General features: G+C 36.3%; 1 protein-coding gene across 2 annotated transcripts in view; it reads right to left on the bottom strand.

Moving 5' to 3' along the window:
• Positions 1–13,378, bottom strand: part of LOC149532726 (uncharacterized) — a 203,607-nt gene that overhangs the window by 24,786 nt on the left and 165,443 nt on the right. The window contains exons 12-15 of one of the 2 annotated variants that reach the window (XM_089807366.1): positions 12,386–12,655; positions 11,460–12,261; positions 11,302–11,372; positions 10,824–11,199 (exon numbers count right to left, since the gene is read on the bottom strand). In XM_089807366.1, the coding sequence (XP_089663492.1) occupies positions 11,338–11,372; positions 11,460–12,261; positions 12,386–12,655 (1,107 nt within the window). In that variant the 3' untranslated portion in view covers positions 10,824–11,199; positions 11,302–11,337. Of the gene's footprint in view, positions 1–10,823; positions 11,200–11,301; positions 11,378–11,459; positions 12,262–12,385; positions 12,656–13,378 lie in introns of both variants that reach the window. The other variant, XM_089807365.1, reaches the window with a different exon arrangement.

The raw sequence follows: 13,378 nt of genomic DNA on the forward strand, positions 1-13,378 counted from the left end.
ACTATTCAGCACCTTCCTCAAGATTCACATCTCACAAGTCTTCACATAGATGCTTTTTGTGTTTCTATTAATGTCCTGGCAGCTTTGAAGCTATTTATTCAGCGAGCTTGAAATTTTCCGAAGGAAATATACCAGGCACTGAGGAAAGGTGGCTTAAAATTTAAAGCTTTTTTGGGCAATACAAGTGGATATCATGGTCTTTGGTATATCAAGCAACAATCATTCATGGAGGATTTTGCTTATTCCATATTGCAGTAATTATATTGGCTAGGAGTCTGGAAAAAGAAGGATAAATACTTGGTGTGATAACAATAATATAGTATCTAAACTATTATCTACAGTAGACTAGAATTTGATTCATTTCTTAGAGAAAAATTAACACAGGGTGTAAGCTAAGTTCACAAATGTAATTAGCGCCCATCAGAATAATGGAATAACACAAAAGGTATGGAGAAAAAGCTAAATGTAAAGGTTAGTACATATATATATATATATATATATATATATATGGTAGAGCTTGTACATATCTTTGAAACAATCGTGAGAGTAGTTTTGTGGGCTAGATACCTTCCTATGTACGCAACCGCAAAGTTTGTGAGGCTCATCATTCAACATCTTGTAATATATATATGCAGCCCAGAAAAATGAATTAACACTAGAATGCCACATAGTATCATAAAAACAACAAAAACACTATAAACTTGTAATCATAACATCATATCTATTAGCAACACCAAAATATTAAATAATATTGAGTCCAAGTATCATTATTTTGCCTTTCAACAATTAGAACTTTATACTAAATCGTAATCTTCTTCTCATCATCAAAGGCATTAGTCAATTCACAAATAGTGCCAATGTCAATGAGATCAATCACACTAATGACATTCATGTTTTTGCAGTTATCAAATGCTTATTACTTTTTCATTGTACAGAGAGCTTGTTAGTTTGTAATTAACATCCTACTTGAAAAATATTATATAAGTAGCTTGCAACTCCCTTCACCTATTGAAGATGTTGTTTAATGTTTAAAATATGTTTTATCCCAATACAGAGCTTCCAAATAAGCGGACCAGGGTCATTATCCGCAATTGGATATAAAATTTCACTCAAAGATATCTTGAGTGCTAGCTTAATTTGATGTAACAAATATTTGAACTTCAGCAAATTTTGTTTTGTAATGTTAAAGAGCTCTATTCAAGTTCTGTAATAATCATTTTCTGCAATAAATTATAGAATGTTTCTTGGTGGAATTGTACTTGGTTTGCACTCAGTTTGCCTGGGTCTACCCTAGTTCGACCATGGCTCGACCTAGGTTCATCCTAGAGGAACCAACCTACCTAAGTTCGAACCTAAGTGGAACCCAAAAGGGAATTGGGACCAAAACCAAGGACTGGTTTGAAATTCGCTTGGTTCAAAGGGTTAGGAGGAAAGCTAGGTAACTAAGGTATCAAGGATTACAAAGCAAAGACAAGATAACAGGGCCCTCCCGGTGAGAGGAAGCGGACTGCCAAGGATTTTCTTTAAATCTCAGGATAGTCATATTTTTGTTTCGTCTAGGCCTTGATCTTATCACGATAGATCCAAGGTGGTCTTAGATCTAGCACTTCCAATCATATATCATCATGGTAGATGATTAGAGTACCTTAGAGCTAGATATCTTCCATGATTGGGACCATGTGAGTAGGGAATGCTTTTGTAATAGAGGAAGCAACTAGAGGATCTTCTTTTGTTGACATCCGAGGATCTTGGTCGTATTGGTTCAAAGGAAGTGGACCATATCAAGTTTGTTTCTCTATTGACCAAGCTAGAAGGCTTTTATGCGAACATCTAGATCATGATATTCCTAGATAAATGGATACTTGTTGGATCAAGGATATTCAAGAGAAGAGTTTGACACATTCATTGTGAAAGTCATGCAAACCAAAGAATGGAGATACACCTTGCTGCCATGAGGATGAGATGGTGGCACATTTCTAGATCAATTTCTTCAAAGAGGAAGAATTAACATGCAAAGGGAGTCTGACAATCAATCACAAGCGATGTTGGATGAGAAGGTTAGAAGGTTAATATCAAATTCAAAGGGAGTCTAACAATCCATCACGAGTAACCTTGGACAAGGAGGTCAAAAGGTTAATATTAGACTGAAGGGGTCTGAAGTTTTATTAGCAGCAACCTTGAACGAGGTTAGAAGGTTGATATCTATTTCAAAGAGAGTCACATTATCCTAAAGATCTCAGTGCATTCTTCTCTATGAGAAGAAAAGGTTGAGGTGCAATCTCTTGTTAATTGATTCTTCTCTGTGAGTGAGAAGTTTGAGGTGCAATCCCTTGTTAATGAGTTCTACTCTGAGGGAGAGTTTGAGGTGCAATCCTTTGTAGCATTTTTCTCTGACACAAAGAAATTTGAGGTATAAACCATTTTAGCATCTTTCTTTGAGACAGACAAATTTTAGGTATCAGCACTTGTAGCATGTTTCTTGAAGACTAGAGAAATTTGAGGTGTCATCCTTAGCAATCCATTCTTCTCTGTAAGGGGGAAGTTTGAGGTGAAAGCCCTTGATCCAACCTATAGGAATAGCCATGGTGGACGTCATGTCAGATAATCCATGACTTAGGACTTGTATTTATTCACCATTTGAGAGTAGCTATGGTGAACATCATGATGAGATGGCAACAACACATTGAGTGATTCCATGATGGGGACTTGTGCTCGTTATATTTCCATTTATGGGAGTAGCCATAATGGTGGACCCACCATCTAGTAGTAGCCATGGCAGAGGTCATGCGAGTGACTCCACGACTAAAACTCTTGACTCACGCTCTAGGAGTAGCTATGGTGACCCTCATCATGAGATGACGACATCAAAAAACTATAATGACATCAAGTGAGTGATTTCATGATGAACGCTTGTGTTTTCTTGCATTTTCATTTAAGGGAGTAGCCAAGATGGACTCAGCCTCTGGGAGTAGCCGTGGTGTGTTAATTCTGTAACTTATAATCCTACTGATCTGTTCTTACATGACATAGATTGATCCAAAACCTTTACATTATCCTCTGAGGGATATCAGCGTCTATCCTTAAAATTAGTTTAGATTTAACTAAACTCATTTTGTGTTAAAGTTATATTTAAACTTATTGTCTCTTGGAAAAGTCGCCGACTTCTTGGATGAGTTTAAGAATGTTTTAGAAGGGACATGTCCCTTGTAAGGACATGTCCCTAGGTCTCTCTATTTATAATGGGTATGGTTGAAGTCTAAGAGCACACAAGAACACAAAATAATCTGCTCCTTAGTCAGTACTGCCCACATACGACTTGTAGAACAAAAGACAGTTCTTATTTTTAATTTAATTCAAGACAATAATTTGAAGTTATTCACAGCAAGCTACAAGGAGAGGAAGAAAGTTGAATCTAATCCCTGATTCAATCATAGAATTTGCAGAAACCTTACATGGTATCAAAGCTCTGGTAGTCAAACCTAGGCTCTGCAAAATTCAATAATTAGACTTTATATATATCTAGCATCTATATCCTATCTTCAATGGCATACACAATCAGACCCGAGGACAGGTTTGATGGGAAAGAACACTTTGATGCCTGGAACTTTAGAATCATGATGATTCTTGAAGAAAATGATCTAAAACAATTTGTTGATTGAGCATCCAAACAACCTAGTATTGAACCTCATAAAACTGTATGGAGTAAAGGAAATAGAAAAGTCATTTAGATCATAATAGATAGAGTAAAGAATGATATTGTACCTATGCTAACAAAACATCAGACAGCATTTGATATGATGAATGCATTACTAAATACATATGAGGTCAACAATGCAACTAGAGTTCTTGTACTGAAAAGGCAACTAAATCGCATACAAATAGAGAAAGGAGAATCAATGAATTCTTACTTCCTAAGGGTTTCCAACATAAGAGATGAACTATCAAGTATAGAAACCACTATTAGTGACACGGAATTAACACTATTGGCTATAGATGGATTACTAGATTTGTCGGAAACTTTTGCATAAGTGCCAAAGATAAAATTCCTGACTTCAACAGACTTAAGGGGGATTGTCTTCAAGAAGAATCCAAAAAAATAAAGAAAGGAGGGAAACTGAAAAACTAAAGATGAAGAACTTCATGTTCTTAATACAAACTCCTATAAGGGTAAGAAGAAGCATTTCAAGAAGAAAAAGGGAAATCAAAAGAACGAAAAACCCAAGAAAGATCTATCCAAGATAAAGTGTTTCAAATGTGAAAAGTTTGGACACTACAAATCTAATTGTCTTGAGACTAAACAAGTGAACTATACAAATGTTACTACGGAAGAAATTAACTATAATCGTGTATTGTATTCGTCACTATCAAATGAAATCTCAAGTAATGCATGGGTAGTTGATATTGGATCTTCTAGACATATAATAGGATACAAAGAAGCACTAGACTCTATTTCAGAAAAGGTTAATGGCAAAGTTATCATTGGTGATAATTCAGCACATTCTGTCAAAGGAATTGGAAACTGCACCTTGAAACAAAAATCAGGAAATTCTCTTCTCCTCAAAGGAGCACTCTACGTACCAAGAATAAAAAGAAATCTAATCTCAGCTAGAGCACTTGAAGATGATGGGCATAATGTTGCATTCATGGACAATAAAGTAATAACTTGGGCAAAGAACTCCTCTATTAAGAAAGTGAAGTTGATTGGTCAAAGAAAAAAATATTTGTATGAATTAAATTTAGAATCTAGTCGACCTATTCAAGCCTTAATTCATGAAGTTGCATACATAAATGAAATATGGTACAGAAGATTAGGGCATCTAAATTTCAAAACCTTATCAACTATGGAGAAGATGGTTACTGGTTTACCTAAACCAAATAAAGACCACTCAAGCATATGCAAAGGGTGCATTGTGGGTAAGAACACCAAAAGTCCATTTTATGATAGCACTAGAAAAAAAAATAATGTTTTGGAATTAATTCATTCATATTTATGTGGACCTATGTCTATTCCTTGGAGGATTCTAGTACTATATTTTGTTCATAGATGACTTCTCTAGGAAAACATGGATTTACTTCTTAAAGTGCAAAGAATCAAACGAAATCCTAAAGAGATTTAAAGAATTCAAAAGATTGACTGAAAACTTATCAGGATATAAAATTAAAACTCTTAGAGGGGGATACACCTCAGATTTGTTTGAAAGGTTTTGTAAAGAAACAGGAATTAAGAGGGAGTACACCGTTCCTTATAATCTAGAACAAAATAGAGTAGCAAAAAGAAAGAATAGAACAATTATAGAAGCTACTAGAGCTATGATATTTGATCAAAATATCTAAAATATTGTCTTTGGGCAGAAGCCTCTTGTACTGCTGTCTATATTCAAAATAGAAGCCCTCACTCTTACCTTAGAGATAAAACTCCTGAAGAAGTATTTACCAAAGTTTAACCAATATAAGTCATCTTAGGATTTTTGGGTGCCCCATATATATCCATGTTCCAAAAGAAAAGAGAACCAAGTTAGAGCCCTCTGGGAGGAAAGGTATTTTTGTAGGGTATAGTGAAACATCTAAGGCATATAGGATTTTCATACCTGGATAGAAAAGTATTCAACTTAGTAGGGATGTAATTTTTGAAGAAGATCTAGCATTCAAAAGAGCCTTAAGTTATGAAGAACCTTCTCCTTTACCTGGTTTTGAAAGAAATACTAAGTCTGAGTTTCAGAGGGAAAACATAGAAGAAATTGAAGATGAAATTCAAAATCTAAATCTTGGAGAAACTCAAAATTCAAAGAAAAGGCCACTTTGGGCCATTAAAACAATCGAGGAAGCACATGACTTTGTTGCACCTTCTAGAACAGTCAGAGAAAGAAAATGACCTAAAAGACCTTCTAGTTATATAGCAAACATGAATGATTTGTCCAAAACAGAACCAACCAATCCTTTAGATGCTATTAAACATACAACCTAGATGAAGCTACGACAAAAGAATACCAATCTATTATGAAGAATGATGTTTGGGAAATTGTTCCAAGACCTAAAGGAAAATCTATTGTTTCTTCCAAGTGGATATTTAAAATAAAGCATCCTACTGACAGTAGCATTGAGAAGTATAAAGCTAGATCTGTAGCCAAAGGATTCTCTCAGAAAGAAGGGATTGATTATGAAGAAATCTTTGCTCCTATTGCCAGATATACCTCTATAAGAGCAGTCCTAGCAATTGCAGCATCAAACAGATGGAAAGTACATTAGATGGATCTAAAAACAGCATTCCTAAATGGAAAGATTACAAAAGATGTATATTTGGAGCAACCTAAAGGATTTGAAACTCATGAGCCTAACGTTTTTGTTTGGAGGCTCAAGAAAGCTCTCTATGGGTCCAAGGGATTGGTATGAAAGAATTGATAAGTATCTCACCGGCTTAGGATTTTCCAAGAATGAAGCTGATCCAAATTTATATTATAAAAGAGATAAAGATGATATGGTAATTCTGATACTGTATGTCAATGATTTACTAATAACAGGTGATGATCATCTTATTAATCAATGCAAGAAAGATCTAATTAGAGAATATGAGATGAAAGACTTGGGACTCCTTCAATACTTCGTAGTTAAATAGATTATGAGATACTTACAAGGCACTCTTAATTTTGGGCTCAAATATGAGAAAGTTGATTTATAATTGTATGGATTCACCAACTTAGATTGGGGAAAAAGTGTTAAAGACAAAAAAAAAGTACTTCAAGATGTTGTTTTAGTTTAGGATCAGCAATGATATCTTGGATATGTAGAAAGTAGTCTTCAGTAGCTCAATGCTCCACAAAAGCCGAATACATTGTAGTAGCGATGGCCTCTCGAGAGCAGTTTGGCTAACGAATTTAATTGTGGGATTATTTGGGCAAGCTATGAATCCTACGATTATTCATTGTGATAATCAGAGTTCCATCAAGCTTTTGGTGAATTCAATTTTTCATGACAGGTCCAAGCATATTGAAATTCCTTACCATTATGGAAGAGATATGGTAGACAAGAATACTGTAAAATTAGAATACATTTGCACTGCGAATTAGACAACAGACATACTCACCAAACCTCTATCTAGAGTGAAGATAGATCACTTTAGGAGAAGACTTGGTATGGTTGAATTGTAATCCATTTGTATTCTTTAAATTATTAATAAAATAATTTTATTGTCAAGTTATTAACTGTTATGGGCTCCACCATTTGTATTCATTATTTAAGAGGTGACAATCTCTGAGATAATGAACACTTGCATAAAAGACATTATGAGAGATGACGATCTCTTAGATAATGTGCTAAACAATAGAGTTCTACTATAGGATCTAGATGAGTTCAAGATCACATTGTGATGTAGACATTGGTATGTCTATATATCACAATTTGGATAAAGGAAGAAATTTATTTTCTTTCGGAGTTTATCCTGTGTTCTGGTAGATCTTAACTTGGGATCATGTTGTGACATAAGAATACCAGTATCTATGAGTCACAAGTTGGATAAATGAAGAACTTAAATTATTCTTCAGATTTATCCTACTATTATCACTAGTAGCAGTGATTTGTCATATCACAGGTTTAGTCATATGACATTGTATCATGTGTTTTATGATACCACATGCTAAGAAGATTCAGATAGATATAGAGTATCAATTCTTGCATGTTCATCTTTATTGATGTTGCTAGATATGATATCTCTTAGTATGATTATCAAGTTAAGAGGGAGTGTTAATTCTATAACTTATAATCCTACTGATTTGATAACATATCAGTCTAATATGTTCTTACATGACATAGATTGATCCAAAACCTTTACATTATCCTCTTAGGGATATCAGTGTCTATCCTTGGAATTAGTTTGGATTTAACTAAGCTCATTTTGTGTTAAGTTATATTTAAACTTATTGTCTCTTGGAAAAGTCACCGACTCCTAGGATGAGTTTAAGAATGTTTTGGAAGGGACATGTCTCTTGTAAGAACATGTCCCTAGGTCACTCTATTTATAATGGGTATGGTTGAAGTCTAAGAGCACACAAGAACACAAAATAGTCTGCTCCTTAGTCAATACTGCCCACATACGACTTGCAGAACAAAAGACAGTTCAAATTATATTTCTAATTTAATTAAAGACAATAATTTGAAGTTATTCACAGCAAGCTACAGGGAGAGGAAGAAGGTCGAATCTAATCTCTGATTCAGTCATAGAATTTGCAAAAGCTTTACATGTTGGAGGTCATGTGAGTGATTCCATGACTACACTTGTGTTGAGTCACTCTCTGGGACTAGCTATGGTGACCGGCATTGTAAGATGACAACATTACCCTATAATTCAAATATATGAAAAGATCTTGCCTATCTAATAGGGAGTGTTGATGTTAAGGTTGGGAGGGACAAACCAGAGGTTATGAGAAGGATTCCTTGGTAGCTAGGAGGGAGTGTTAATGTTATTGTAGCTATGGTCAGATTCCTTCAATCTGATATAGATAATATAAAGTTTGTGATAATATAATTATTATGATATAATAATTATATCGATAATATCATTAATATTATTATCGAGATAATCTAATTATATTATAATATTATTGTAATACAATTATCATAATAATACAATATAATAGTTTCAATCAATTGATTGGGCCGAGAGTGCTAACCCTCAGTGAGGGGCACCACCAATATAAAGAATATCAAATCTTCCTCTTGGTAATGAAGAAGAGCATACAACACATTAAATCTGCATTATGGAGAAGCAACTGTGCTTGTGGGAGACAATCAATCATTTTCTATGGCTGGGAGGGTAAATCAGTGCCTGTGGTTAAACAAGCACCACAAAAAAAAAACAGGGCCAAGCAGCAAAAAGGGGGTGAGCAGCCAAAAGACTTGAGTAAAATTAATGCTTTGCTTGCAAGAAGATGGGACACTATGCCAGTCAATATCCAACAAGGAGAAGATAAGTATGGTAGCTTCTGCTAAGGAGGACAGGTTCACCTCGAAATTTAAGAATGAGTCCTCAGTAATTGTATGCTTATCTACAAGTGGCATATCTTCAAGAATGTGGTACATTTAGTGGAGCATCTTGTCATATGCCAGGTGCCAGAGAGTTTTCTAGATCTCATAGAGGTAGGAAATGATTTTTAGATTATGCTTGGAGATGATACCAGTGTCAGCACAATAGGACGTGGCACTATATCCTTTTGGTGGGAGACTTTGTTTCCTATGGTACTACAAGCTGTGTTTTATGTTCCAGGGCTGAGGCAGAATCTGATTTCAGTTTTTGCCACTGAGAAGAGGGGATTTGAGGTAATCTTTAGAGGACAGGTACTTATTTACCCGAAGAGGTACAATGTCACTTCAGCTAAAGTAATTGGGGCAAGGAAGCTTGTATCAACTTTCTTTCCAGCCTGTACATGCCTTGACCAACAGCAGTAGTAAAAGTCACTTGTGTGAGCTATGGCATAGGATGGTTCACCTGCATCATGGAACTTTGAGGGTACCAAGGAAGATAGTGGCAGGGTTTCCACAGTTTAGTACTTAACAATAAGATGTATGCAAAGAGTGTACTGTGGGAAAGTACACTATGACAGTCATTCTCACCGCTGATAGTAGATCAACGAACTTTGTAGACTTGGTACACAATGACATATGTGGGCCCATGTCTACAGTTTCTTTGAGAAGTGCTGAGTACTAATGGGAACTTCATTGATTACTAGTCCGAGAGGACCTGTATCTCTTTATTGAAGACCAAGGATGAGGTCATCAAATAGTTTCAAGAGTTCGTAGCTCTTACGGAAAGCCAAACACAAAAGAAGATCAAAGTCCTATGGTTGGATAATGGGGATGAGTACACCTCCAATGAGTTTGCTGACTATTACAAACAAGAGGGCGTCAGGAGGGAGGTAGAAGCACCTTATAAACCCTGGCAGAACAGGGTTGCCGAGAGAAACAACTGAGTAATTGTTGGGACACCATGGGATATGATACATTACCACTTTTCTTATGGGACGAGGCTTGTAACACGACAATTTACCATCGGAACAGGAGTCCCTGTAAGGCATTGGGTAGCAGGACTTCTGAGGAGGCCTTCATTGGGAGGAGGTCAGATATTGGACACATCACATCTTTGGGTGCATGACACACTCACATGTCCCTTCAGAGAAGAGGATGAAGGACATTGTTGTAGACTACAGTGAGACCCCAAATGCCTATCAAATCTACAATTCAACAGAGCGGAAGATTGTTGTGAGGAGGGTTGTCAGAAATTAAGGCGCAAGCCTTCAAAAGGTCACATAAGTTGAGAGAAAACAATTATCAGGATCCACGGGTATAGAATGGTACATAACAGGGGACTCAATCAGAGGTTTCAGGGACCCAGAGTTTAGGAAATACAACTTCACCTTGTACAAGTATATAGTGTACAAGTGCGGATTCACAGGGTTCAGGTATACAGGGCACAAGTCTTGGCATAGGTTCCAGAGGTATATCTCGTACAGCTAGACTCCCACAGGGGACAAGGGGGCATGAGGATGTTCCTCTACAAGAGGTCACTTTGTAAAAAAGGAAGGAGAGATGGCTATAGGATACACTGAAAGAGGCCAAGGAACTAGAGGTGAGCCACAAAGGATGATTAGAGAGAGTTTGGTACCTGAGAGGTTATGATTGAAAAGGTAACTGGAAAACAAATACAGGAAGGTAGGACTCAATTATGTTTCAATTATATCATAGGCATCTACAAGATAAGGCTAGAAATGCTCAGAATAGACCATTAATAAAAAGCAGCTCAATAGTAATGTGACTAATACAGTTGAAGAGAATACCTTAGTTAATGGAGATTGTTTGTTTTGCTATGCAGCTGAAGCAACCAGTCCTTGCACATCCAATATTGTGCTGGATGAATTTCTTTGCCATGCTTCCATTCTCTGAAATAATCATAAAAAGACTTGCGCAAATATATGTAGATAGCCCAAATGAAGAAAGACGGCAACTGGACTTCTAAGAGGTCTGTGATAAATGCACTTTCTGGAATATCATAATAGGTATATCAACCAGCCTGAGATGAAATACACTTTCCCACGAAAAATCTTTTTGAGACATCATATCCAGGGTGTCCAACCCTCATACATGTTGCACAAATTGTCAATGCTTGTAGCTTGACGAAGAAGATGGTCCACTTGTTCTGAGACAGTAAATTGTCTGCACAAACAATGTAAAAAGAATTTTAGTAAATACTGTTATAAAGAAATAAGTGGACTTGACCAATATTATCAAATAACCAGAAATTTAGTAATAATTAACCTTTTCCCATCAGTGTCTCGACCTTCCAACCTTGCCTCAACTCGTTTTAGCACCGATACTGCATACGCATTCTTACCTAGTAATGAAATGCATGTCAAAATTTGTCAATATCAAAAGCTTTTAATCAGAATGCATGATTGATCAATAAAATTCCATACCCCTAAAAGTGTGACTTCTTTGTTCTGTTTTCATAGATGAAAATAAAGTTGATAATTCACTATAGCTTCCAACCCTGCCTTTATCTGTTGTTACATGAATCTGTTCCTGCCTATTTCCCTGTTGCAACTCTCCAGTTCGATGTTTTTCAGTAGCATTCAAATAGTTGTTCCCTATTTCTGTAACATTTATTTGTGTAGTGCTTAGGATTTCAGAGTTAGCCTTTACAGATGCCGGTGAGTCCTCTCGCTTGTGATTTGTGCTCTCTGAGAAGGGAATGCGATTGCTGCCTGTACAAATCTGATTATTCCCCATGCATGGAACTTCAAATTTGCCATCAGTTCCAATATGTGGAACCGTTGCAGGATCTTCCTGGCTGTTAACAATGAAGGATGGAGAAGTAAAAAGTATATCCTCATTTACTGTATATTTTGAGGAATCTTCCAACTCCCCTCCACTAAACCTAATCATGTCAGCTACACTTAGATGAGATTCCCAGTCATTAAAGATACCCACAGGGTCTTCCTGGTTTTGGCAGATGGTACTCTTTGAGGAATTACCATCAGACTCAGACCCACTAAGTTCTAAGCTGTCAGGAGGTGAAATCCAGGACTCTTCATCACCTTGAAGCAGAATTTCTTCATCAGTCACAGAATCTCTTCCATGTTCATCATTGTCCCCGACTGCTTGTGCAAGATTTCTATCTTGATTTATGTTAAACACTTCATCCCTATCAAGTTCAGGCCCAACCAAATCTAATTCTTGTGACCTTGCTTCCTGACTTTCGCCAACACCTTCAAGAGCCTGGGGAAACAGTAAAAACAACTGACATTAGGCATTACTTAATTAAATTATTTCGATCATAACTGTAACATACTATATAGCACCAATAGAGACATGATTATATGGCATAGAGTTAGTAGTTTACTTTATGAAGAACACCAGCATCAAAACTTGCAGTCCGTGCAAGTTTTGTCAAAGCTATATGTAACTCTTTCACAGTGTTCAGAAGCACTGGAACAGCAGTCATCAAAATGGGTCGAACTTCTCCGAGCTTTGAATGAAGAGACTGGAATATTGCTTGGCCCTGTCCTGGTAAGACTTCTAGCTTCTGTCCTCCATCTCTATTGATAAGACTAATTATTGTGCTTGATGCAGAAGCCAATGTAGACTCCAGAGGGAGAAGTAAAAGGGTGACCTATCAATATCACTCATGATATTAGATTTTATATCACTTATGATGTTACAAAAATTTAAGTTCCACAACATTAACATTCCTACTAAAACAACCTTCCCTAAGTACAGGGCTACTATGTTTAAAGACTTTAATAAAGGTTTTGATTCAGTCACTCGGTGTGACCTATTGCACATTTTGACAGTAAAATTGATTTTGTGGGCTTGCCCATGGCGGATCACAACGGCACTGCCACAGAGCCATACAACAGAATATAAACTGAACACGTTAAGTCTAGAATATTTGCCACAAAAAAGAATTCAGTATAATTTCAAATAGTGGAAAACAAAACTCATAAGGGAAGGCCAACAACAGTTTCACCATTAAGTATGCCTACTAAAAACATAATATCAAATAAACTTCAATCAGCAATCATGAGTAACATCTACTTATTAATTAATTATGACTGAAACCCACAAATAATGTTGAGGCAATCCAGCAGTTTAGCAATCTAAATTATCTTACCCACTATATGTAACAATGAAGTTCTTGGCCTTCAATTCTTTAGACATTCTCATCATGTCCCATCGTAGTGCCTGGATTGTTGTCAATTCATCATTACTGCCATCTCTAGTGCTCTTGTCATATTCTTACCCTTCCTGCAGGAGGATGTTCTGTTTTCACTCTCAATGTCCATTGTCCATTATATTGGTGACGAAGGCACCACCTTCATTTACTTTCTTGGCA

Source organism: Cupressus sempervirens, chromosome 10, assembly GCF_028749045.1.
Source record: "Cupressus sempervirens isolate cs-2001-9-10 chromosome 10, ASM2874904v1, whole genome shotgun sequence".
Lineage (NCBI taxonomy): Eukaryota > Viridiplantae > Streptophyta > Pinopsida > Cupressales > Cupressaceae > Cupressus > Cupressus sempervirens.